This window comes from Tiliqua scincoides, chromosome 2, assembly GCF_035046505.1.
Source record: "Tiliqua scincoides isolate rTilSci1 chromosome 2, rTilSci1.hap2, whole genome shotgun sequence".
Taxonomy (NCBI): Eukaryota; Metazoa; Chordata; class Lepidosauria; order Squamata; family Scincidae; genus Tiliqua; species Tiliqua scincoides.
Window position 1 is genome coordinate 202,501,802 of NC_089822.1, and position 27,154 is coordinate 202,528,955.

A 27,154-nucleotide genomic window follows, 5' to 3' on the forward strand; every position below is an offset into this window, starting at 1 on the left:
GATGGAACAGCATCAGGCAAATTTTCCTATTCACCCAGACTTTCCAACACATTTTGGCTGGTTTTTAAGAAGTATTTTATATGGTTCTACTTAATTTTAATAAGCACTTAGGCAGTGCTTTTATTATTTTTATAGGTGGTATGGTTGGCAGGGGATGAAGAGGTCCAAGAAGAGCTCCAACATGCACACACAAAATGCCCCAGTCTGTAAGTTCAATAGCTCAACTCCCCAAACAAGAATTTGAAAATGTTGCAATTCAGCACCCGGACAGCAAAGAAAATGCTATTTTGGCACCTGAAAGGACTCTACTTTTGAGGGGTGCTCTCCTACTGCTTAGGTTATAATCCTATACATTATTTCCTAAATCTCACTGAACACAATGAGACACACTTCTGAGTAAACTGCTATAGGATTGTTGTAAGCAAGAGCTCCAATAGATTTTAAGGCTCCACTTTGACTCCAATAGATTTTAAAGCTCATTCAACACCTTACATTTATTTCCTACTTTAAGGGGGAACGAATGCAGCTTGTTGAGCTGTTAATTTTCCTGATCTCTGCCTTTGAAGAAGATCAAGGCTGCAAGCCCCACACTTTTCTGGGAGTAAGCCCTATTAAGCACATTCTGTTTGCATCTGAGTAGACATGTTTAGAATTGCACTGTGAAAGTCTTAACTCATAGAATCATAGAGTTGGAAAGGACCTAATAGGTCATTTAGTCCAACCCCCTGCCTTAGGCAGGAAATCCTCTTAGAGAGCATCTCCAACAAGTGCTTGTCGAGCCTCTGCTTGAATATCTCTAGTGAGGGAGAGTCCACCACCTCTCTCGGCAATCTGTTCCACTGCCAAACCACCCTGACCATCAGGAATTTTTTCCTGATGTCTAATTGAAATCCCCTCTCTTGCAGTTTGTACCCATTTGTTCTACTTTCAGAGACAGCTGAGAATAAATTATTACCTTCTTCCATATGACAGCCCTTTAGGTATTTGAAGACAGCTATCATATCCCCTCTCAGCCTTCTCTTCTCCAGGCTGAACATGCCAAGTTTCCTCTACCTTTCCTCATAGGGCTTGTCCTCCAGCCCCCTGATCATCCTCGTCGCTCTCCTCTGAACCTGCTCCAGTTTGGCTGCATCTTTCTTAACCTCTTAACTCATTCTCATCTTAAGCACTAACTTAACATACAAGTTATATTTCCAGCCTATGGAAATTTTTGCCATTTCCTTTGTCTAAGCAAGTGTGTGAGCACATGCAGACAAGTGGGAAGGGAAAAAGCTGATCTACTACTCCCAAATCTCACTGCCCCTTCCTTCTGTCCATATGCACAATATTGTAGCAGCAGCACCCACATATGCCTCATTTATTGTTACAAAAAACCAAGTGGCTTTCAGATAAAAACTTAGGAGCATTCACAGGGACAGGAACATGAGAATGGCAGAGGTAGGACAGCACAGAAAATGGATCCATGGGTCCAGGTTAGTGCCTGTTCTGGGATCATAAAATGCAGCTGAGACGTCACAAGTACTTAGGAAGAATGACCGATCTGGACACTTAATATCACACATAATACACTGTTTATTTGATATCCATTTAGGGGGAATAAACTTCAACCCTGATTTAGTGCAATGGATTAGAAGACCATTGAGGTTTTGTCCAACTATAAATAAGGAACATAAATAGCTCATAATAAATAATAGGAAGAAGACTGCACAAAGCTATAGAAAGCATTACAAGGTTGTTCCTGAGATCTAATGTTCAGCACAAAAAGCATAAACTACACATCCTACCACAATAGTTCATTTTGTTCTACAGGCTGGTCTGCCAAACTACAGCTCATATAGTGCTGGAAGTGTCCATCACTACAAAGAAGATGCACTTGTCTGGGAGCCAGATGGCTCTATTCTATTTATAGATCAGCGTCACTTAGAATATAACTAGGCGAGGTGCTCAGATATTCTCTTTGTCATTGTCATAACAGTCCTTGAGGAGCGGTTTAAGACCCACTTGACAGATTTGGAACAGATTTTCCAAAGGAAGCCTAGCAGGTTCTTAACACTGCAGGACTTTGAACCCAGACTTTTGCCATAATTCATTTATTCAGCTCTCCATCCTCTAGGTCTGATTGTAATAATTCAGTAAGCAGAAAGTAACCCTATAATCATGCAACAATCAGCTGAGGAGTTGGGGAGAGACAAATATTTGATTGTTAAATACATAGCGCAGCTCTACAAAGCTCCAGTGCTCAGGCTTTCTAGCTTAATGTTATCTTTGCCATGAAATCTCTGTATGTGTGGCAGTTTGTCAGAACGAAGCATTTCATCTTCAGTCAAAGGAAACATGCAGCAGGTTTGACCCATAAGACAAATCACCATTTCCAGTTCACAGCAGGGCAATAGACAGTTTGTTTCATCTTGAAGAAGACATCAGGACTAGACACCCCACCCCCATGCAAAATTAAGCTAGTCACATCCTTCCAAGGAGTCAATCAACCTCTAGAAAGCTTCCCATATTGCCACTCAATCTTTTAAATACATACACACACCATTTCATATATTTGCAAGTGAGGTAGCCATAGCAGAGGAACCTATAACTGAATGCTTGTTTCTGAGTTCTACTCTTTGATTTGGGAACAAATACCCCCTCAGTCTCATCATTCAGATTTCTCAGATCACTCTCTTGCCAAGATCAAAGTTATTCTTCTCAAAATACTAGATTCTTAAGGGAGAGGATGCTTGATTTTGCCCTCACAGTACATCTGCCAGAAAGCACAGCTTGGAAAATGAAAAGGCATCTTCACAGTCCAGGGATTTAGAATTCAGTTCTTTAGGGTCCTGTGCAAGTGCAGAATTATCAGAATGTTCTCCACAAAGGACATGGCTGGAAAGACACCAGAAAGGCCACCACAATCCAGCAGGGAGGACAAGGACTGGAACATGAAGACAACAGACTTAATCCATAATATCTTCCTTCCTTGATCCAACTATCCAAGGAGGCAACCCAGTGAGTTGGGCTCTTCAGAATCCTGTCATCTTCCAGACCAAGAGCTCCTCAAGTGTAAGACAGAAGGTTAAGATCATAGGAGCCATCCACCTAAAACAGACACAGACCATTAGTTTCAGAACAAAAGACTTTCAGAAGCTTTGGGCATGGCAAAATATATAATCCCACCCCCGCTCTGTTTCTCCTGCTCTCTCCAATATATGAAGAGCCAGATATCAACAGTGATGTGTCACTGGAACGTGGGGCAATGGAGAAATTGATGCAAGCTGTCACTTAATCATGAAGCATTCTGAGACACAAATCATGGCATCTCAGCCTAACCTCTCTCAGGATAACATACAGAAGCTTCACACAAGCCATTCTTGGAGAGAGGAAAATTCCAGCAAGAAATAACCATTGTGAAGTTGCTGAAAATGTCTTTAAATTGGAGCTTCTGTAGTCACCACATCTGGCCAGCTGGTGTTGGAAATTTGGATCTGATCCAGCAGGGTGTTCCGATGGAGGACCTGGAGGCAACAGCCATGTCTCTTAGGACAGCTGATGCATACAGCTAAAATGAAATCAGTGTGTGTGTGTGGGGTGTGTGTGTGTGTCACTTTCACTACCTTTGTTAACTGAAGTAGTTAATGCAGCAATTCTCAAACTTTGGGCCAGGATCCACTAGGTGGGTTGCAAGCCAATTTCAGGTGGATCCCCATTCATTTCAATGTGTATTTTATTTTTAGTGTATTAGACTTGATGCTACCTTGCGATGTAACTGCATTTGGGGAAATGTTGCACATCTGTACTTTTCAGGCCACTACGTATATGCTTTTAACAATGATAGTCAATGGGGCTTACTCCTGGGTAAGCGTGGATAGAATTGTAGCCTTTGGGATGTTTGGGAAATTTTTTTTTTAACAGATCAGCAACTGCTTACGAAGGTGGTTCTTTATTTTAAATAAATGTTTAAATGTCTTATTGTAAGACATTAAATGACATTTAATGTAAGACATTTAAATGTCTACTTATTGTAAACTTTTACTTATTTTATTGTATGGGGGTGTTGATTTCACCTCCAGCCATGACATCACTTCCAAGTTCACTTCTGGTGAACATCACTTCTGGTGGGTCCTGACAGATTGTCATTCTAAAAAGTGGGTCCCTGTGCTAAAATGTTTGAGAACCATTGACTTAGTGAAATAAGCAGAAGCAAGAAGAAACCAACATCAAAGCGGCCAATCCGTGTTGCTGGTTGGCTGGTTTGAAGCATCTCAGTTAGAACCCACATATGCTGCAGTTCAGAAGATACTTTCTCAGCATCAGGCAGTCCCTACAACAAAAAGGAGAGTTATTTCCATTCAAATAGTGTAGTCTTCCACACTAAACATACTCCTAACAGGGAGCCTTTTACCAGTCAATCCCAGCTCAATAACAGCTAGGTAACTATGCTTCCACTTGGTTATGTGCCAATTATGTAACAGCAATGCAAAGAAGCAGGGAAACTCATGTTCTTCCTCCTTTGGGGTTTCAGCAACAAACTTTTCTAGTGAGTAGAACTAATGGAGAGATAAAGCTAATAGGCCCTTTCTTCAGAGTAGCATGCTTTGCAGCAACAACCCAGGATTTCCAAAACAAGCATAACAGCTGCCGATGCAAAAAGCCAGGAGCTTTCCTTGCCTGAAATCAATAAAAATCCCAGCGACTGAGAAAAGGAATCCTTTGTAGGCCACTGATAGTACATGGTTGGCTGCTACAGGGCCTATGTAAGTGGGATAGAGTTGATGGCAAAAGACTACACCCTAGCCTTATGAAGTGCACAAAGAATGGAGACAACAAAACAGCTACTGTGAGGGCACTGGAGAATGGAATTGAATAAAACCTCTCACTCATCTCAAGCTAGAAGCCCCATCTCTAAATCTCAATCGGAAGGAACCAAAGATTTCTAATAGTGAACCATACCATATTGTGGCTCCTCACATAGCAACACGCATTTGCCAGAAGGCAGGTCCTGATCTTAGTGACAATAATTACCTCACGTAGATTTTCTGGCCGTTCCTGAGGAGATGGATGAGAAAGCCAGGCTGGAAAGCCTTTTTGTGGACTCTAAAACAAAAGAGCCCCAGAGTAAAACGTTTTTGGATACTCTACAGATTAGCACAATGCATGGTATGCACATATACAGGTGCGCACCACTTAATCACGGGGATACATTCTCTGATCCCCATTGTTATACGATTAGGTCATTAAGTGAACATTCAGTCCAATCTATTGCCTTTGCGGTGTAAACAAACATTCCCTGCCGGACACTAGCTGGCTGCACAGGCTCCTTGAGATAAATGGCCTCTTCTTTGCATTCAGAGCTTCTTTGTTGTGTAAACAGACACTCTGCTGCAGGCTATGGGAGATGCAATTGCCTCATTAAGAGCATCTTTACTGTGCTTTGACTACTGTCATATATGCGGTACGTCATTAAGCGGCACACGTCTGCATTTCACTCCCCCAAAGACACCCCATATTATCACCCCCCAATTTGTGTCTCAGAGCAGGCTGCCTATGGATAAGTAAGTGATGGCTGCAGGCCTCTGTAAATATTTAGTCTCTGCTGTTCTCAGAGAGATGTAGTATTCATTCTTAGAAGCATTAATAGTCTTGTTTCATGTTTTCTTAGGTGACATTCCTACTGTGGTGAAAATTCTGATTTTTCTCTATTTTTGTACCCTTCTATACCCCCTGAGGCTTCTGTGATTCAGCAGCCTTTTTTAGAATGCCAAAGCAACATCGTGCCACAAGAAACATTATCTAGGATGCTTCTCTAAGACTATGAATTCAGCAGCAGTCCACAGAGCAGACAGGTCACTTTGTGGATTGCTTTTCCATGTTTGGCTTTCCCCCAGAATAATCCTTCCTAGAATTGGCATGAACACCCTATTGGGCATCTATGCTCACCTGAAGCAGACAAGAGGAAGGCAAGGATTTCTGGGGGAATGGGATGGGACTGTAAATCACGCAACTGGATGAACACATAACATCATTAATTCTAGATTTTTAAGGTCATATACCAGTATACTCAAGAATGTTGCCTGGTCTGTCACTAAACAACAACTGCTGCTTAGTGGAAGGGACTCATCATTCTGCTTTGAATGCAAGAACCAGAATCGTGGAAGAGCAAGTAACTAGTGTAGGGATAATATTAAGTTAGCCGAGTGAGACAATTTATTTAGCACTTGCACTTTACTCTCCTTGCCAACCGCTCCTCCTTTTGATGAGGCCAGTGCTTGATATGTGCCTTGCTGTCATCCTTGTGCATTTTCCCCACCAAATTTTTATTGCGTTGTTAATTCAGCCTTTTCACAAAGGTTTGTATTTTTAACCAAGTATCTGCCTGAACCCAATTCAAATGGGGGGAAACCAGCTGATCAGAGTCTTTAAATTCCATTACTATTTGACCTCAAGGGGGATTCTTTTCACTTTAGTGGCTCCTGATTAATATGGGAAAAGGGCTTTCCCAAGGCAGCATCTTTCCAAAAAAGCTGCACTTGATCTCTTTTCACACAGCTGACTAAATCTCTCTTATTTACTCGATCAAATGAAGCTCTCTCTAATTAGAATAGTGAGTATAAGAAGAGAAAAGGTAGGGCACTCACTTTCTGACCACCAGGGAAGAGTTGCAGCTCCTCAATACTGAAATGCAGCCATACTGGAGAAGGCTGACGTAGAATCAGACGAAAGGCAGCTACTCGATCCACATCACAAAGCATCTAGCAAAAGAGAGACACAAACAAAGTAACTAAAACACCTGCAACTTCAGCAGTGAGAAACAGCCCTTCAGGTGTCAGATGCAGCAGTAGGATGCAGCAGATGGTCACAAAAAGTAGAAAAGCACAAGGGTTAGTATTGCATAGTTATAGGACGAGGGTGCATCTCCCTAACTCTGCCAACTGGCAGCAACATCCAGCAAGCTACACAACAACATGGCCAAAACAGCATCAGCAGTGTCCAAAGCTGAAAAGAAGCACCATTAAGAAATAAGAGAATGGGAACTTACAAGATCTCTTGAGAGATTCCAGAGGGACGGCCTTGTTAGTTCTTTACAGACAAAGCACACACACCTTACTAATCCCTTGATGTTGTCTAAGATGCTTTAAGAGTGATATTGATAGCACAAATGGAAAAACAGGTTGCTGTACAGAACAGAGGATGCAGAGGCAATAGAACACAACTTGAACTAGCACAGCGGCACTCAAACTTGCACCAGCTGCATGCCTGGAATGCGTCATCTGCCTGGCATCTCAGAAAGCTGCACAACAGGACATCCAGGCAGACACAACTGCCCAGACACAACTGTCCTGTCCTCCAAAAGAGGAGGACTTTGCATGGTGCCCAAGGAGAACTGAAAGGTCCGCTCACTGGGCAGATGGATCTGCACAGATCTTGGGTCTGGGTTTGCTTGGCCCTGGGCAAGCAAAAAGAGCAAATTTACATGGAATACCAAGAGAAGCTTAAATGCTGACCTGATGTCTGGAGAGAGAAAAGTAATCCTGAGAACCTTCTTCTGTATGTGGGTTGGGCATCAAGCAATAATTCCGCAGGCAGGTAACCCACTTAGAAGGGCTTTCATTTCCATCATCTACAGGGCTTCGACACTGCACTCGCAGAGTCAAAAACGCTGTGTAGTAATTCCTGAATACAATCTCCTGCAACTGAAACACAGTTTAGGAAATGCACACTTTCCGTTCCTGAACTGAGCAAATTGTGCAATGCCACACTTGATCAAAAGTATACTTGAGTGGGTTGAGGAACCTCTGCAAGTGTCCTTTTATTTTGCTCAGTAATCTCTGCTACAGCCCTGTAAAGTAGGCCACTATGATAAATTACAGAGGAGACCTAGACAGGCAAACTATAGCCACCAAGCGAGTTGTTGGCAGAGGTGAGATCTGAAGCACAGACATCCTGGATCACAGCTCACATAGTTAACCTCTTTGTAACCTGTATAGTTAGAACTGCAAAAGGTTGTAAACGTATGAACAAACTATTGCAAGTCATGCCCTTCCATTCGCTGTTGTTTCATACTCACATCAATGGTCTGCAAGTGTGGGAGGACAACATCCATTACTGCAACACCAGGCCGGCCTAGTTCAGTCCTCACATCTCCTACTTGCAGGGTCACTGGACTTTTGATAGTGCAGGGAGCAGGTTCATGGGCCATGGTCCCCATGCTAGAAAAGAGCGCAGGATTCCGTTTAGTGGCACACAATAATTACAACCACCTCTTCTCTATATCTGATCTCAGGACCTTCTGACGTACTAATTACCCTGATATGTGCTCTGAAGATGCCAGGGTATCATAGTCTAACACCACAGCAATTTCTATAGACAATCTTTTGGGTTTCCTTCATGTATCAATAGTTTTGTATGTTTTACACTGCAATACTACTGCTAGCTTTTCTTTTTTATAAGCCACCCTAAAATGTCTAGTTGGACATCAGGAATAAATGATTGAAAGTAAGGGTGGTTTGACAGTGGAACAGATTGCTGAAGAGGTGGTGGATTCTTTCTCACAGAACATCTTCAAGCAGGTGCCTGCTGGAGATGCTCTAGGTGGATTTCCTGCTACAAGAGGTGGCTTGGACTAGATTACCTTGTCAGTCACTTCCAGTTCTATGATCTATAAATGATAGTTGAAGGACGGTGCAGAACACCACGTAAATAAATGCATGTGATGGAGTGCTGCTAGCCATGGAAGCTCAGTGCAACAATAAACTAAATAGAGTGCAATCCTGTGTACTCTTGGGAGTAAGCCACATTGTACTTGGCAGGTGTGATCTGGCGGTTGAGTGGACAACTGCCCAAAGAATGATAAGTAGAAACAGTGCTGGTTGAACTTTGGATGGGAAACTGAAGGCTGATAAAGTTGTTGTGAGACAACAGAGCCAGGCCAACTTGAAACTGCTCCTGCTTGAAGCTTAGAAGGCAGACCCAAAGGCAGCCAGATGTGATGACTATGATGAAGGATTCCATCTGGAAGAGAACGGTCTACGAGTTGCCCCTAGAACAATTACTATAAAGCTCATTTGTACAGAGTACTGTGTAATCACATTTGCTCCAGCATGGGAAAGGCAGGATCTAAATTTTTCAGCCAAACACAAACTTCCACATAGACATGCCTCAGAACCAGGCTACTAGTCTTTAAGGTGCTGCCTATTATAAAAATTACAAAAGTCCTACAATCAGCAATATTATAATGATGCTCCACCAGCCAACAGGCTTAAGAAGAGAGGCTATACTGGGGTGAAGAGCAACATTTGCCCTCACCCTGCTGAGCAAGCAAGAGGAACCTCAGCACCAAGAAGTGCTTCTGGAGCCCAATCCCATGCCTGTCTACTCAGAAGTAAGTCCCATTAGAGTCAATGGGGTTTACTCCCAGGTAAGTGTATAGGACTGCAGCCTTAAAACCCCATCCTATGCCTGTCTACGCAGAAGAAAGTCTCATTAGAGTCAATGGGGCTTACTCCCAGGTAAGTGTCAGTAGGAGTGTAGCCCCAGAGCCCAAGACTATGCATTTCTACTCAGAAGAAAGTCCCATTAGAGTCAATGGGGCTTACTCCCAGGTAAGTGTGGGTAGGAGTATAGCCCCAGAGCCCAAGACTATGCATTTTTACTCAGAAGTAAGTCCCATCAGAGTCAATGGGGCTTACTCCCAGGGAGGTGTGGAGAGGACTGCAGCCTCATAGCCCAAGCCTAGGCATGCCTACTCAAACTTTAAGTTTGCAGATGACACCAAACTTTTCCGAGTTGTGAAAACCAGAAGTGATTGTGAGGAGCTCCAGAAGGATCTCACCAGACTGGCAGAATGGGCAGCAAAATGGCAGATGCGCTTCAATGTCAGTAAGTGTAAAGTCATGCACATTGGGGCAAAAAATCAAAACTTCACATATAGGCTAATGGGTTCTGAGCTGTCTGTGACAGATCAGGAGAGAGATCTTGGGGTGGTGGTAGACAGCTCCATGAAAGTGTTGACCAAATGTACGGCAGCAGTAAAGAAGGTCAATTCTATGCTTGAGATCATTAGAAAAGGTATTGAGAACAAAACGGCTAATATTATAATACCATTGTACAAATTGATGGTAAGGCCACACCTGAAGTATTGGGTCCAGTTCTGGTCGCCACATCTCAAAAAGGACATAGTGAAAATGGAAAAGGTGCAAAAGAGAGCAACTAAGATGATTACTGGGCTGGGGCACCTTCCTTATGAGGAAAGGCTATGGTGTTTGGGCCTCTTCAGCCTAGAAAAGAGACGCCTGAGGAGGGGACATGATTGAGACATACAAAATTATGAAGGGGATGGACAGAGTGGATAGAGAGGTGGTCTTTACACTCTCACATAACACCAGAACCATGGGACATCCACTAAAATTGAGTGTTGGGCGGGTTAGAACAGACAAAAGAAAATATTTCTTTACTCAGCATATGGTTGGTCTGTGGAACTCCTTGCCGCAGGATGTGGTGATGGCATCTGGCCTGGATGCCTTTAAAAGGAGATTGGACAAGTTTCTGGAGAAAAATTCCATTACGGGTTACAAGCCATGATATGTATGTGCAACCTCCTGATTTTAGAAATGGACTATGTCAGAATGCCAGATGCAGGGGAGGGCACCAGAATGAGGTCTCTTGTTGTCTTGTGTGCGTTTGGTGGGCCACTGTGAGATACAGGAAGCTGGACTAGATGGGCCTATGGCCTGATCCAGCGGGGCTGTTCTTATGTTCACGCGAGTCCTACTGCGCTCAACGGGGCTCACTCCCGGGTAGGCGAGGACAGGACTGCAGCCTCGCTGCCCAGCCCTGCTAGCGAAGAAGGAGACATAAAGACCGGGATGAGCACAGGACAAGCAGCGGGCAACGCTTCGGGTGCGGCAAGCGCAAGCAGCGGCTCCGCCCGGTGTGCGAGGGCGTGTGGGCCGGCCAGCCAGGGGCGGCCCCCACCCGGCGCCCCGCCCCAGAGCCTTGCGAGCTGCAGCGCTGCGCATCCCTGAGAGCTCCCCGCCTGCCGCCCATCTCGGGGCTCCGCAGGCCGCGTCCCCACCGCTCCCTCCCCCTCACACCTACCCATAAGCACGAAGCCACCACAGACATGGCAGGCCCGGCGCGTCACCAGCGTGGCCACAACTTGACGACGACAGCGGCGCTTCTCCTAGAGCGGGAGCTCCCGTTGCTACGGCGTACGTCACAGCGCGCACTCCTCGCCTTCCCCCTTCCGTTCAGAGGCAAGGGAGGGGGCGGGGCTTCGCGTTGAACACGTAGCTAGATACCGAGGGACGTGTCCACCGGAGTAGCCCGCGCGCGGTGAGGACGCAATTGAAGCCTCCATTTCAGGGTTGCCGCGGCAACGAGGAACGCTTGCGATCCGATTGGCCGGCGAACCTCCCCCGCTCTCGCTCGCCATTGGCTGCGTGGGCTGCTGGGACACGTTCGGCGCTGCTATTGGCCCGCTGGACGAAACGGGAATTTGACGGAGTGTCGTGGTGGCGAGTTCCTTCCACCCCGGGCGGGGAGGAGCCACTGGGCCGGGCCGGGCCGGCCGGGAGCGGCAGGATCCTCTACGTGGCTCGGCTCCTGAGGCCGCCCGGAGCGCCAGAGGGCGAAGCAGCCGCCGGGCTCTGACGCTGGTGGGGCGGTTCGTGGCCCGGCGCGGAGGAGCTCCGGAGCCCCAGCCTGACGCGACGTCGCCCTCTTCCCCCCCTCAGGCAAGGATGAAGGCGCTGATCCTGGTGGGGGGGTACGGCACGCGGCTGCGGCCCCTGACCCTCAGCATCCCCAAGCCGCTGGTGGAGTTCTGCAACAAGCCCATCCTGCTGCACCAGGTGGAGGCCTTGGTGAAGGTAAGGCCCAGCGCCCCTGGGGGAGTGGGGTGCCCAGGCCTGTCCAGCCTTCCAGCTCTGGTGAGCCACAGGGCACCCCGTGGTAAGGGGGCCTGACCGCATACCTGGAGAAGGCCCAGCGACTGCCCCTCCACCACAGGGTGCGGCACACACCCCACTGGCACCACTGCACCAGCACTGGAAAGTGGGATTGGACTGGGTCCTGTGCGGTTTGTGTGTGTGTCAGCATCACCTGGGTACATGGACGTCTGCACGTGTGGCTGAAAGGAACAGGTGTGTGGCCTGAGGGAGACACCGTGGCCTTGAGCTCGCAAACAGTGGCGGCAGCAGGTCTTCCACAGGTAAATCTATCAGAGCAGTGATTTTCCACCTTTGGTGTCTCATGGCACACCAATAAGGCGCTAAAGTTGTTAAGGAACAGCATCGGTTTGGGGGCAATTGACAAGGCACACCGCGCTGCCAGTGGGGGGCTCACTTCCTCCATTGGCCCAACTAATAGGTGACCTTCCCCCAAATTCTTGTGGCACAGCTGTGCACCACTCGCGGCACACCAATGTGCCATGGTGCAGTGGTTGAAAATGGCTGCGTTAGAGCAACATTTCTCAAGGTTTGTCCTCTGCTGTATCATGCATATCTATATCTGTGTATACTATGTATCTGTGCATACTTATCTCTATATGTGTATACCAGTGGTTCTCACACTTTTAGGACTGGGACCCACTTTTTAAGAATTAGAATCTGTCAGGACCCACAGGAAGTGATGTCATGACCAGAAGTGACATCATCAAGCAGGAAAATTTTTAACAATTCTACCACACATACCCAGGAGTAAGCCCTACTGACTATCATTGTTAAAAGCATATACATCGTAGCCTGTTAAAAGTACAGATCTGTAATATTTCCCCAAATGCAGTCACATACCATGGCAGCATCCAAGTCTAATATATTAAAAATAAAATATTGAAATGAATGGGAACCCACCTGAAATTGGCTCACAACTCACCTAGTGGGTCCCAACCCACAGTCTGAGAAACACTGGTGTATACTATATCTGCTGTATGTCCTATGGTTCACCTATCTGAAGTACCACCTGAGGTAACTGGCAATGATATCATCACCAGTGTCTTTTGGCTTGGGGGGCCCGATGTGATGCAACAAACACCGGTAAGAGACTCTGGGTGGATGGGAGGGCTTTTTCGAGCGCAGAAAAGCATGTTTTGGAGCTCTGCCCACCAAGCTGAGCCTCCCACTGCTGTTTGTTGCAGCGTGTTCCTGATCTCATTGCTGGGCAGCAAGGGGCCAGAGATCCTGCCAGTGCTACCGGACATCACCTCAAGTGGCACCGGTGGTACCCATATCCCTGGTTGAGAAACAGTGTGTGTGTTAGAGCGTCATCTTGTGAAGAAAGCTTCATTGGTTCAATTTTGGCCTCTTGTCAGGAGAAAAAGCATAAACTAGTGTGCAGGAGAAGCCACGCACACCTGGGAGTAAACAACTCAAGGCGCTATGCTTTGTACTGCACAAGGAGCTGCATGTACACATACTTGTGTTTCTAGGCATCTTTCCTATTTCCTGTTCATACAAGGAAGGTAAACTTACAGTGCAACTGTATACTGAAAGTACCACATCGGTATAGCTACACTGGTTTAACTGTAGTCTGTATCCTGACCTATTCCAGCACAAAGGGGGAGAAACAAAGAAAAGTTTCAAAACCTCCAGAGAGGTGCAACCCAACCACACCTGCAACCCCTGTGGCAACATCTCCGCCTTGAACCAATCATGGGGTGGTGATGACACCCTCACATGGGAAGGGCATGGAAGGAGCCAGTCTATTGCAGGATAATAGAGAACTAACCCAATGACATTAGCACACCGCACCCACCCACACAAACCATCTGACATAAAGATACCACAGTACCTTCTACTTCTGGAGTTACTGTGGCACAGGAAGCAAGAGGGCTAAAGAAGGCAGCTAGGAATCTCAGCACTCGGAGTTCAAGCCCTCTTATGACACTCACATACTGCGAAAAATATGTATTTTTGATTGCAACAGATCAGATTACTCCCTTGGGAGAGGACATGCATAACAAATGAACCCTTGCCCAAGGGAGCCTAGCATGTTCTTGTGGGGGAATCCATCCCCTGGAAAGAGCTTCTTTTGTCAATTCAGAGATACTAATAGTAAACCACTTTTACACCACTATTTCAGACTGACTGCAGAAGCAAGATGGTCACTCTAACGCTGTTAGATCTAAAAATGTCAGGAGTTTTTGGCAAATAATATCAGGCTGTTTTCATAAAGAGCCAATCAGTATTACCACAATTTCTGCTAATCTGTGGGAAACACATTTTAAATCAATTTTTTTAATGAATCTAATTAACAAAATCTCTGTTGTTAAGGCACATATCCTGCCAGACCTCCCAGACTGGCCCACAGTCTCGGTGGATGAGGTCATCTCAATTATTAACCAGCTGAAACAGGGTAAAGCAGCAGGCCCAGACGCAATTCCATCAGATATCTATAAAGCAGCACCAGATTGGTGGGCCCCAATCATTGTGGAATTATTTACAAGAATTGATAAATTTGGAGTAATTCCAGAATCCTGGAGTAGATCAATTTTGGTCCCTATTTTCAGAAAAGGAAATAAGAACCTTCCTTCCAGTTACAGGCCAATAAGCCTTCTGGATGTTGCAGGGAAAATGTATGCATCCCATTTACTGAGGAAACACTCTTCTTGGATATCTGATCACAACATCATAGGCCCAGAACAAGCAGGCTTCAGGTCAAACAAGTCCACAATCGACCACTATGTAATATTGTCTCACTTAATTTTCAAACAGGTGACTCAAAATAAATCTCGACTTTATAAAGTCAGCTTTCGACTCTATTGATATAGACAAACTCTGGGAAAAACTTGAGAAGATGGGACTTGATAAAAGATTATTAGAATTAATTTGTGTCCTCCACCTAAATACCACTTGCCAAGTGAAATTATCTCTGCAGGGTCACCTTTCAGCTCCAGTCCCAATCAACAAGGTGGTCAAGCAGGGTTGTGTGCTGGCACCCATTTTGTTTATTCTTTTCATCAACAACTTGGCCCCCTTCCTGACAAAATTTGACACGCATTGTCCCCAATTGGGATTGGTGGATGTTCCTTTACTTTTATATGCTGACGACATGGCTCTAATCTCCCGTACAAAAATAGGCCTATGAGGACTGGTTAAAGCCTGTATTGAATATCTTGCAACTAACTCTGCAGATAAATTATGAAAAGTCCAAAATAGTGGTTTTTGGGAACTCATGGAAACCACAGTCTTGGCTTTTCAATGGAAAACTAATACAGCAGGCCAAGGAATTCCAGTACCTTGGCCTTCGGTTTCATTATAAGCATTCCTGGTCCTCCCATCGTTCGATTGCAATTAATTCATCCAAACCAGCTGTCCAAGCCATAACTCATTTTTTCTTTTCTTGGGGCAATTCATTTGTACCAGCTGCTTTGCAAGCTTTTAATGCCAAAGTCATACCTCAAATTTTATATGGCATCCCTGTATGGATGCCGGCATTAAATGATACAATCGAAAGGGTCCAGTCTAAATTCCTTTACAAAAATTTTGGCTTACTGCATTGTGTTCCATATGCAGCACTCTGCCTGGAGTCAGGTCAACATAGATTGGAGCTATATGCATGGTCCAGTTTTTTAAAATACTGGGTCAAAGTCTTTTTCAGGGCTGATCGTGATTTGCTGCTAAAGGGGCTGTTGGCCGATTCAATGATAACTCCTTGCCTAGCCCTATTCTATAAAAAAAAAACCCAACAGATGGGACTTGAGGTTAATCTACAAGGGGCTCCTTCTCCTGAGGTTATTATCAGGCTTATGACAACCAGACTACATGACATAGAGACGCAAGAGATTTTAGGCGCAGCACAAAAAAAACGTTCCCCGCTGAATTTCCAACTTAAAATTACATTTGGTCAACAACCAAAATATCTGTCCCTCCTAATACGCCCCCAGAGAGGAGGGCTTTCACCCTGTCATGTTGTAATGTGACCCCCTCTAATGACCTACTCAGCAGATTTAGAAATGCCTCTAGGGGAGAACGTTTGTGTAACTGCTTCTTAGGCGAAGTAGAATCATCTATACACATTATGCTGCACTGTCCTAAGTATCAAGTGCTATCAATTTCTCTCTCCCTTGCTCAGTGCTAAAACAGGGCTCTCAGAGAATGCTATAATTCAATACCTTCTGGGGGTGATGATGAGCATATAACCCTTTCAGTTGCACAGTTTGTAAACCTGAGTAACTTGAACCGAGCCAAGTTATTGGTCCCAAGTAACAATTGAGTAGATCACATCCTGGCAAAGTCTGTAATTGGCTGTTTTCTGTTTTTTTAAATAATATATGCACATATATTATGTTATATATATATATAGTGTTATGTTTGTATGTATGCACACACACATCTGTGTATTGCTTAGGTCTCTATTCTCGGTATGGTATCTGTTCAGAGGCCTTATTTACCAAATATTTATGCCAAATAAAGGTTGAATGAACAAACGAACGAACAAGCTTCTTTTGTCAGGGGAGGAACTGGCATAAGGGGATCCTCAAGTGTATTCAGGCAAACAGGAATGCTAGTAGCTCATTACAGAGATCCAGGCAAGTCAGTTTCAGGAGTGTTATAACCAAGACCAAACACAATGCCCAGAGACAAAAGAGGAGGTGGAGGCCCCCTCCCCTACAGAATCCTACCGTGAGGCCAGGGTGGGTGGAGAAGGGATCCCTATCTGCTATCAAAGTAAGAATAAGTGTGATCAAGTCAAAGCTTTTATTGAACAGCATCAAAGATGGAGCAGCATCTGAAAGTACACAAGTAGGGTTGCCAACCATCTCATCCCATGCACAGCTCTTGTACTTTGGAAGTTGTATGACAGACAGCAGAGTAGCAGATGTGAGTAAGGTGTGGCTGCACCACTTATATAGCTGTCTATCATGGAATTTGCAAAGGTACAGGGGCCTGTTTGGAACAAGTAGGTTAGTAACCCCACAGAGGAACAGGTGGAATCATGCTGGTCACTGCTGCTAGGCCTGTTGTGTGGTTTGTGCATGTGGAGGGTCTTGTCCCCTCTGCCTATGATGGAGAACTGCCTGTGAAGAACAAAAAGAAAGAGAAAATAACAATAGCCAGAAGCAGCAACACAGGATCTCCAGATCAGGTTGTGTGTTCAGTGGTTGTGAGAGTGGCGCCACCTGAGTGCACATGTATAGTGTCCTGTTAGGGGAGATGGTGTGGCAGAGCATGACCCTTCAGTTGCCTGTGAGCAATTGCAGTGGAACTTGGTGGGCAATCATTGCTTTCCCCATGTGGCAGTGTAGAAATGCAGAAATGCACAATTCAGAAAAATGAAAGGATATTGTCCCAAGTGACTATTTGGCTGGCAGTGGCAATGGTTGAAATATAAAAGAGAGCTGGAACTCACAGCTGTTGGCTGTTGCAAGGAAAAGGAATGGTTAGGCAACACAATTTATAGCAAAGATATATGTGATGGTACTGAAGGTGTGAGTGGAGTGGACATTCCAGTTGGGTTTGTGTCTGGAATCTTTCTGAATCCAGCTACAAGAAGAATTCTGAGAAATGTGTGAACTTTCTTCCCATATATGTAATAGGGGCAGCAGGCAGTTTGTGCAGAGTGTCCTATTACTATAGTTTCCATCACCAATGTGTGTGAAGTGTGCATGACGTGAGGCCAGGCTATTATAGCCCTGTGTCAGGCACCTTATCATTTGGGTTTTGGTCTTCCTGGCAGGAGTTTAACAACTGGGGTAGGAGTGTTGTGGTTCTCTTTGGAGTGTATCCTTAGCTCTGCCATAACAGAGTGGAAAAGATGGGGATGTTTTTGGCTCTCCACTGATTTTTGTGTGTTTAGACTTATATCAGTTCAGCTACTGGCCCAACATTATGCCAAAGTCAGGAACGTATCTGCCTTGTGAAGGTGATTTAGGATATGGTATAAGTCAACTCTTTCCTGTCTCGTCCACATCTCAGCTTCATTTTGGGACTCATGCTGGTTGGAGTTGCACTGGTGTGTGGGATATATAGCATAGAGTTGTGCTGGCAGTGGATGAATTTCTGCCAGTGTCAGGCTGAAGTTGTTGCCAGCATAATCAGAATGAAGTTCCTATGTTGCCCTCAATATTAACCTGCCTTATGTATGTTTTAACCTGCCTTATCTATGTAGAACTTCTGCCTAGTCAGAGAAATAGAATTGATGTCTGTATCTGACATGCTGTGCTGGAGAAAGTGATTTGAACAAATGGGTCACAGATTGACTTCTAAGTTCAGACTGCACTCCTTTTCTAAATTTAGGAAGGGAATACTGTATAAAACTTCTATTTGTTATCCTCCCAAAAATTCTTTTGGTTCTTACCCAGCAAAATAAATTTTGAATTGAAAATCCAAGGATTTAAAAAAAATCATTAACCGCTTTTTATTACAAGGCAGTGTTTCTCAATGCTGCTTTAATGCTGTGTGGTGGGTTGTGACTGAATCATGTGACAAGGTTTGGCATTCTTACCACTGATTTCCTCCTTTTTGATAGGCAGGTGTAAACCATGTGATTCTTGCTGTCAGCTATATGTCAGAATTGCTGGAGAAGGAGATGAAAGAACAAGAGCAACGGGTAAGTGTTCTGAAATGTGTGTTTCTTAAGCTTCTTACCTTGAGGGCGCAATCCTACCCTGCAGTGGAACAAGCAAGCCAAGAGGCTTGTGCTGTATCCAGCGCAGGATAGGGGCCAGAATTGGCTCAGCCAGAGGCAAAGGGAAACTTTCCCCCTTACCTCTGGGTAAGGTGCCCTGGCCCCTATGGGTCTCCTTGGACCTGTGCCACCTCTGGAGGTGGTGCAAGTCAGAGGAGAGCGGCGTGGTTTCAAGCCGCTCTGAACTCCCCAGGAATGGGGGATGGGATCCAGCATAACTGCTGGATCCCAGCCCCATCTCCTGCTCCCCACCCACCCACCCCTAGGGCTACCCACTGCCCGCACTCCCCCTGCCCAGGAATGCCTCCCTCTTGCCTTCTCCCCTCCCACCCCAAGGCTTGCCACGCAAGCTGCCATGGAGGTTGAATTTGCCACAGCTTGCTTGTGAGGAGGCACAAATGTGCTTTATAGCACATTTGCGACCCTCCTGGGCTGGTGCAGGGGACTTGCGCAGGCCCAAGTGCAGCTTAGGTTTGCACTGCATATTGGATCACTGCTAGATTGGATCGATAGACAGGCAACTTAAGTGGGAGTCAACTCTGATCCTTCTGTGTTTGCCAAAATATTCTCTTAAATGGGTGAACTTCTCCCAAAGCCAGTGGCTCAGTGACTGTTACCTAGAACCTGCATTCAAAGAATGTTGCAACAAGAATTTATATTAGCTCTGATTATTATAATTACTGTCTGCTTCCAATATTATAAGAAGTGTTGTTTACATGCCTTTTCTGTAGCTTTCAGTAACTGAAAGGTTATGCATTTCATTTAATTAGTAAATCAGCTACAAAAGTGTTTGTGAAAAGATATTCCCTTGGAGTTCAGAATCCACCTGATCAATCCATTTGCTTTCAGCCCCCTACCTCCTTTTTTGTGATTGCACGGACCACAAACTCTCCCATTACTTTTCAGTGAAACAGTATCTGTAGTCTATGGACTATTTGTAGTGGTAGTCTTTGAGTGTCTCTTTGTATTTTAAACATGACAATATAAAGTCCTTGGAACTCTCAGCATTGTTATATTGACTGCGTAATCTGGTTGATCTTCAAGCTTACCTTGTACTTTTTTTTATTCCAACCACTTAAGGTTGTGAATTGCAGGAATTGCTGTTATTTTAAGCATATAGTTTTGTTGAACACATATATTTCCAAGTAAATGTGCTTAGGATTAGGATCTAGAGCAGGGGTGTCCAAAGTTTTTGGCAGGAGGGCCACATCATCTCTCTGAAACTGTGTTGGGGGCCCGGGGGGGGAGAATTAATTTACATTTAAAATTTGAATAAATTTACATAAGTTTACATAAATGATTATATGAAAGATGAACTTACATGAATGAATGAAGGTCTTGCAATAGCTCAAGGCCTATAAAAGGCCTTGCACAAAGCAAGGCTGGCCTTTCCTTTGCTGCCTCTGCTGCATCACAGACATGAAACAGCAAGCAGTGGAGGGAGCCCTCATCCCACAGCTCACGCAAAGAGGTCAAACAGTCGCCCTCACGCTGAGAGCAGTTGCGTCGGGCCAGTGCGGGTTCCAGCAAGTCTCTGGAGGGCCAGAGGCTCATTGGAGACTGGGGACTCCCTGAGGGCTGCATTGGGAATCCTCGAGGGCTGCAAGTGGCCCCAGGGCCAGGGTTTGGGCACTCCTGATCTAGAGTGAGGGCACAAAGAAAAATAAGCATCATAGGAAGCAGCCTTGTCCTGAATCAGATCCTTGGTCCATCTAGGTCAGGATTGCCAACACAGACTGGTAGCAGCTCTCTAGAGTTTCAGACAGGTTTCAGAGGCCAGGGATTGAACCTGAGACCTTCTGCATACAAAGCATGCAGGTGCTGTATGACTGAGTCACAGCCCACTCCAATATGATAACCACAGGGATGACTTTTCTTAAGGGGAAAGAGTTTAATAATCTCATCTGATTTATGCTGTTCACATGCACTTCATGAGAACAGGTACCCACATGTATCCTTTTCAGGCTTTAAAAGTGCAATTATGTGCGTTTCTACTTGGAAGCAAGCTCAATTCAGTTCAGTTCCAGTGTTGATAGGATTGAGCGCGAGTACCATGGACAGCACCCATGGTTACAACCTGACCAGGAGCATACCAGCACAGCGTTTGCAGATGAATGCTGGCCTTTGGGAGAACCAGGGGAAAGGAACTATGGACTGTACTGAGGGTGCAGCTTGCTGGTGTTTCCCACTGTACAATCTTTGAAAAGGACTACAGACTTTAAAGAAAGAATGGGAAGCCTGCTACTAGTTATTAAATAATGATGTCTTGGGTTGTTCTGTTAGCGCATTGGTTCCCAACCTGGGGGCCATGAACCCCAAGGGAGTCACAAGCCATTTTTCAGGGAGTTGCGGACAGCTTGGCGCCACCATCTTGAAGAGATGGGCACCATCATCTTGGAAGCTTAGACAAACTCAAACGTCACTTAGAGGCAAAGCATTCAGAACATTCTAAGAAGGATTTGGAGTTTCAAAAGGTGTAATTTGTTAAAAACAATCACTTCACTTCCTGCTTAATGATATCACTTCTGGTCCTATGTCTTAGGAGGGCCTGACAGGTTGTCAGATCTAAAAAGGGGATCCTGGTGCAAAAAAGGTTTGGAACCACTGTATTAGCAGAAATGATCTGATCTTCTGAAAGCCTGAGGCTCTCATGTGTAAACAGTATAAAAACAGACACATGCATTCATTAGTGCTTGATTTCTAATTTGTAAACTTCGCTCTGTTTTTTCCAGCTGGGGATTCGCATTTCGCTCTCGCATGAGAAGGAGCCTTTGGGCACAGGTAAGGAGCTACTGGCACAGCTCCTGGTTGGTGGGATTGTGGTGTGGTGTGGAGCTATGAGAAGCAATTGTGCAATCAGAATCTGAGCTTCTGGCAGACCTTAGTGCTTTGGCTGGCATGTAGGTGAGGGTTGACTTACTGCAGAAAGCAGCTATATATGGTGGGACTTCCTGAGCTGTGCATGCTATTACGTTTATGATTATGTGAATACTGATGACTCCCATTTCCTCGGCAGCTGGTCCTCTGGCACTAGCTCGGGAGTTACTGACAGACAATTCAGAGCCTTTTTTCGTGCTCAACAGTGACGTGATCTGTGACTTCCCCTTCACAGACATGGTGCGCTTTCACAGGCATCATGGGAAAGAGGGTACCATCGTGGTAAGCATCTGAGGTGGATCAACTGCATACTTGTGAAGCTTTTTTGTTTTGTTTTTAGTCTGCCTGAGGATTCTTGCCTAACTCTTGGATACAGAAGAGCTAGAAATCTGGTACAGCAGGCTAGTTGAGAGAAACAGGAACAAAGGCATCCATCACTTCCACTAACCCTTAGTTATATTTGCATGGACAAAGGAAAACTTAAAATAAAACTTATACCTCCAGCATGTTTTATAAATACTTCCTCTGTTCATACAGTGGAGTGTGCTTATTAAGCAAACCAAGGCTGCAATCCTGTATGCACTTACCTGGGGGTAAGTCCCTTTGAACTTAATAGGACTTTTGAATAAACTTGCATAGGATTACACTGAGATGGGAGTTAAGTATACTTGTACTTAAAGTCAATATTTAAAGATTTAGGGCCCAATCCTATGGTCCACACCGCGCCTCCATGACGCGGACCACAGTTGCAAACGTGTCATAAGGCACGTTTGCAGGGCTCACCACTGGGCTCCCGCTGGAAGTAGCCGTGGGCAGGAGGAGGATCCGTGGAGCTCCGCAGGATCGTAGACGCTCATGGAGGCTGCGTGCCTTTACTTTAGTGGCTAAAGAGAGTAGCCCCATTGCGGGGCTGCCTCCCTTACCCGGGGGAAGGGGACAAACGTCCCCTAGTCCCAAGGTGCCTCCTGCGGTAGTGTGGGAGGCGCTGGATGCAGCAGGAGCCCTTGTGGTGCTGCCGAGCAGGGGTGCTCCGGGTAGCTCAGGATTGGGCTACCCCTTAGGATTGGGCTGTTACTTGCCTGCACACTTGTAGTTTTAACAAGCTCGTGCAAGAACAAAAATGGTGTTGGCCTTAAGGTCTTCAATGTAAACCTTGCCAACGTCTTACTCTGTCTTCTGCTTACTGTGTCCTTTTACTATAAAATGGGGTTAGAATAAAAATAGTAAAATAGAAGAAGAAATTCTTATGAGTTGTTTTTAGTAGGTTTTCTGTGCTTTTTGTCCTTAATGACCATAACTGAGTCTGTTGTTGACATTCCCTTGCAGGTGACAAAGGTAGAGGAGCCTTCCAAATATGGTGTAGTGGTGTGTGAGGCAGATACTGGGCGCATACACCGCTTTGTGGAGAAGCCCCCGGTTTTTGTCTCTAACAAGATCAACGCTGGCATGTACATCTTAAATCCATCTGTGCTAGAGAGGATCCAGGTATGAAGCAGGAATTGTAGCAATGGGGATCTTGGCTAAGCTCAGCTGGACTGTGGTTTGCCACTACCTATTAAAATTGCAAGAAGACCTGTTTTTGTGTCTTGTGGGCAGAGGTTTTGTAGATCCACCCCTTTCAGTTGCAACATTTAAACATTTCAGTTGCAACATTTAAAGATTCTGATCCAGCATCTACTTCAGAAGGGCTGTGGGATAGTTATGTATGTCCCCATGACACCTGTGGTTGCAGTGCATCTTTAGCTGCTACATTAGGGAAGTCCAGTTTACTGAACTTTTTCCTTCTCATAGTTGCGACCTACCTCGATTGAGAAGGAGATCTTCCCAGTGATGGCAGAGCAAGGACAGCTCTATGCTATGGAACTACAGGGTAAGGACAAGTCTCTAGCACATGGGAGAGTATGAAATTATTTTCAGGGATCCTCAAAACAGAAAACAGTTATTTGGAATTTTAGACAATAATGTAGGAATTCACTGAGGGCTTCTGAAAAGGTGGAGACCCAGCTGAGAAGCAAAACCCAGATTAGGCTGTAGGGGAATTGAGAGAGCACATAACATGCATCCTGTTAACATTGTTACAAATTGATTGACTCATCATTGATCTAGAGGGCAATGTTTGAAGGACCAATGTTTGAATCACCATAAAGTATCCAAGGATAAAAGAAATCTGAATGTCCTAGTTTCATTCTGATAACATGAAAATACTTTTCAGTATATGATTCCTAACTTGTGGAACTCATCACCACCAGATATTATTGAAGATCACAAGATTGATTTTGATACCCTTGTTAAGATCTGCCTAAGCATTGATTTTCAACCATTGTGGCATGGCACATTGGTGTGCTGTGAGAGTATGTGCCATTTTGGGGATCTGATCCTTTAGCAAACAGTGCAGTGTGCCTTGTCAATTGTCCCCCAAAAAACAAAAAACTGGTGTTCTTTGACAAATTTTAGCACCTTCTCAGTGTGCTGTGAGATGAAAAAATTTGAAAATTGCTGATCTAAAGCTTATGAATGTTTACAAGATTCTCCTCAGGCAAGAATAAGCTGCATTTGCTTACACCAATTTATTGTATTTTCTGGCTTACCTGGTATTGTTGAACACCATAAGTGGAACGCTGTTAAGAGACATAAGAAATTAGCTACTCTGGTTGTTATGGTATCTTGAAATAGGGCAATGTCAGAGGGAGAGTGAATCCCATCTCTCTGCTGCGCTTGGAATCCCACTCTTCCGTGGCTTCAGGGACCACATAGTACAGAGCACCTCCCCATTATACTGCTAATGCCCTAGCAGACTCTCTAGTAAAAACCTTATCCAAGGAAATTGGTGCCTTGATGGTGCAACTTTTTTCCCCACAGGGTTCTGGATGGACATTGGGCAACCCAAAGACTTCCTGACTGGCATGTGCATGTATCTGCAGTCTTTGCGGCTGAAGCAGCCTGAGTGGCTGCACTCAGGACCAGGCTTTGTGGGGAATGTACTGGTGGTGAGTTCACTCTTGTAATTGGAGTGGCCCCTTGAACAGGGCAACTGGGGGCTTAATCTAGAACTGGTTTGTATTCTATCAAGCAGGCAAGGCAGAAGCCGCTCTGATATTGCATGTATCACAATGGGAACTAAAGTTACATGGAAACAATTCTCATGTAATTCTCAGTGTATAGAACTTCAGTTTTCCTTCCTGAGGAGCAAGATACTTCTCTGGGGAGCTGGAAGCTGCTCAAAGCAATACCACAAGTTTCCTTTTTTAAAATGCCAGGTTTTTCTTCCCTTTCAGGACCCAACTGCCAAGATTGGATCACACTGCAGCATCGGTCCCAATGTCACCATTGGGGCAGGAGTGGTGGTAGAGGATGGAGTTCGGATCAAGCGTTGCACAGTCCTGAAGGGGTCGCGTATCCGTTCCCATTCCTGGCTTGAGTCCTGCATTGTTGGTTGGAGCTCCTCTGTGGGACAGTGGGTGAGTGATGACTGTAGTGATTCAACAGAGCTGAGACTGCACTCTGTAATTTTTAGCGTTTAAAGACCTTAATAGTCTGGAACTAAGTTACTTAGCATGTGTTATCCCATGCTAGCCTGTCTAGCTCCTGAGAAGTTGCACTGAAGTCTCTGCTGTTTGGCCCACTGTTGGCAGAGATCCAATTCACGGACACAAGAGAATGGGTCTTTACAGTGGCAGTCCTATAGTTATGGAACTCCCTTTCCAAAATGACCCATACAGCACCCATACTTACAAATATTTTTAGCTACTTTCTAAAAACTGTATTTGGATTGCACTGTGCAGCTGAATTGGACATGATTTCTCTGTCTCTCTCTGGATTCCAGGTCATACATTTTGGAATTCTTGTGTGACATTGTCAATATTTTCTCACTCTTTTGAGAGCCACTCTCATACGATTAACTTGCCACTACAAACTCTGAATTTGTGACATCTCAGTGCAGCTTCTGTTAGTCAAGTAATGTCTTTTGCTGCAGGGCTGGATGGTTAACAGTGATTTAACTGGCAGCTAAGGGAATGTCTCTTGTTTTGGGAGCAATCTAGGGGAAGCTCTTACCTTGATTTAAGTAGCAGCCCAGAGGATGAAAGCTGTTAAGTACTGACTGCTGAGTAGCCAAATAATGGTACAGTGGGAGCAAGCAACTCCTAGAGCCTGACTCTTGACTTAAGTCATCTTGTAGAATACTACATGTTGGATATATATGTAACCATATGTCATCTGATATGCTCTGCCCCAGGTGCGGATGGAGAATGTGACAGTGCTGGGTGAGGATGTTATTGTGAATGATGAACTCTACCTCAACGGTGCCAATGTACTGCCTCACAAATCTATTGCCGAGTCGGTACCAGAGCCACGCATCATCATGTAGCAATTCTGAGCATCAACAGCTGGACCAGCCAATGAGGCTCTGCCTATCTTGCCCTCTGCTGGGGGGTTTCTCCACCCTGTGCCTTGGCTGCAGGGGCTCTTTGTTGAATTTCCAACTGAGCTTTTCCCTGAATTAAAATACTCATTTTGCACTCATCACCCTTTATGGGGATACTGTGGAGGAGTGTAACAGGACAAAGATATGGATATTTTAACTGAAGCGCTACTTGGAATCACTGCTTGGAAATAGGGATAGGGCTGTGTAACCTGGGCTAGCTCTCAGTTTCTCCTGCTACAGAAGTTTGACTAGGACTAATGCCCTAAAGGGGAAAATTGCCTGCTTGTGCTACAAACCATTGAGTACTGCAATGACTCAGCTGTTATAAGAGAACTGGCCCTGGTAGGGCTGGGGAACAAATGCTGTACTGCGAAGATGGCTTTTGTGCTCCTATAGCACACAAGACTGTAGTCCTTATCTGTGAATTTTTACTGCCTTACAGAGACTGACTCCTTCCCTCCATATGGCCAATAATCACCAACTGTATTATTCAAATGTCTAGACCAGGGGTGTCCAAACATTTTGGCAGGAGGGCCACATAATCTCTCTGACACTGTGTTGGGGGCTGGGGAAAAAAAGAATTTACATTTCAAATTTGAATAAATTTACATAAATGAATTTATTAGAGATGGAACTTATATGAATGAATGAGGGTCTTACAGTAGCTCAAGGCCTGTAAAAGGCCTTACACAAAGTAAGGCCAGCCTTTCCTTTGCTGCCACTGCTGCATCACAGATGTGAAACAGCAAGTAGTGGAGAGAGCCCCCATCCCACAGCTCAGGTGAAAGGTCAAACAGTTGTCCTCATGCTGAAAGCAGTTGCGTCAAGCCAGCACGGGCTCCAGGAAGTCTCCAGAGGGCCTGAGGCTCATTGGAGACTGGGGGCTCCCTGTGGGCCTGATTGGGAGCCCCCGAGGGCCACAAGTGGCCCCCTGGCCGGGGTTTGGGCACCCCTGGTCTAGACAATAATATCTGTCAACTAGTGAAAAACAAATGAAATTCTATTGTAATGAACCATGGAAACCACTGTGTGTCATACATTGCCTTTTCCCCCAACTGGGGCAGAAGAAGACAGCAAAAGCCCTTAATACAGACCAGTCTTTGCAGTTGTTGCCACCTTCCTTGCAATTATTCCTCTCTTGCTGAAGCTGGCTTACTAACCACCTGTGCTTACATGTTACTAGGTCTAGCATTGTATTCTGTAACTGTGGAGAAGAATACACAGCTGAAAGGAATAATAATT

At 45.1% G+C, this 27,154-nt stretch overlaps 2 protein-coding genes across 2 annotated transcripts; one reads left to right on the top strand and one right to left on the bottom strand.

Annotated features, from left to right (window-relative positions):
* Nucleotides 1–1,556: 1,556 nt before the first annotated feature.
* On the bottom strand, nucleotides 1,557–11,219 carry NICN1 (nicolin 1, tubulin polyglutamylase complex subunit). The gene is made up of 7 exons (XM_066616783.1): nucleotides 11,083–11,219; nucleotides 8,054–8,195; nucleotides 7,491–7,679; nucleotides 6,624–6,737; nucleotides 5,011–5,082; nucleotides 4,205–4,309; nucleotides 1,557–3,087 (listed from the first exon to the last, which is right to left on the bottom strand). Exons 2-7 carry the CDS (start codon nucleotides 8,192–8,194, stop codon nucleotides 3,046–3,048), a joined length of 663 nt encoding a protein of 220 aa, XP_066472880.1. The 5' UTR covers nucleotide 8,195; nucleotides 11,083–11,219; the 3' UTR covers nucleotides 1,557–3,045.
* Nucleotides 11,220–11,543: 324 nt separating this feature from the next.
* GMPPB (GDP-mannose pyrophosphorylase B) lies at nucleotides 11,544–26,934 on the top strand. Its single transcript, XM_066613711.1, has 9 exons — nucleotides 11,544–11,855; nucleotides 18,454–18,534; nucleotides 21,345–21,393; nucleotides 21,629–21,771; nucleotides 22,816–22,974; nucleotides 23,281–23,359; nucleotides 24,349–24,476; nucleotides 24,765–24,947; nucleotides 25,724–26,934. The coding sequence occupies exons 1-9, from the start codon at nucleotides 11,727–11,729 to the stop codon at nucleotides 25,853–25,855; spliced, it is 1,083 nt and encodes a 360-aa protein (XP_066469808.1). The 5' UTR covers nucleotides 11,544–11,726; the 3' UTR covers nucleotides 25,856–26,934.
* Nucleotides 26,935–27,154: the final 220 nt, after the last annotated feature.

Bases quoted from the DNA above. Each gene is read 5' to 3' on its own strand.
- GMPPB (XM_066613711.1), top strand. From the start codon at position 11,727: ATGAAGGCGCTGATCCTGGTGGGGGGGTACGGCACGCGGCTGCGGCCC. The intron at 21,394-21,628 runs GTAAGGAGCTAC...TTTCCTCGGCAG, and splicing joins GAAGGAGCCTTTGGGCACAG to CTGGTCCTCTGGCACTAGCT. The intron at 24,477-24,764 runs GTGAGTTCACTC...CTTCCCTTTCAG, and splicing joins TTGTGGGGAATGTACTGGTG to GACCCAACTGCCAAGATTGG.
- NICN1 (XM_066616783.1), bottom strand. From the start codon at position 8,194: ATGGGGACCATGGCCCATGAACCTGCTCCCTGCACTATCAAAAGTCCA. The intron at 5,083-6,623 runs GTGAGTGCCCTA...CTTTTGTTTTAG, and splicing joins TCTTCCCTGGTGGTCAGAAA to AGTCCACAAAAAGGCTTTCC. The intron at 4,310-5,010 runs GTAATTATTGTC...TTTTTGTTGTAG, and splicing joins GGCCAGAAAATCTACGTGAG to GGACTGCCTGATGCTGAGAA.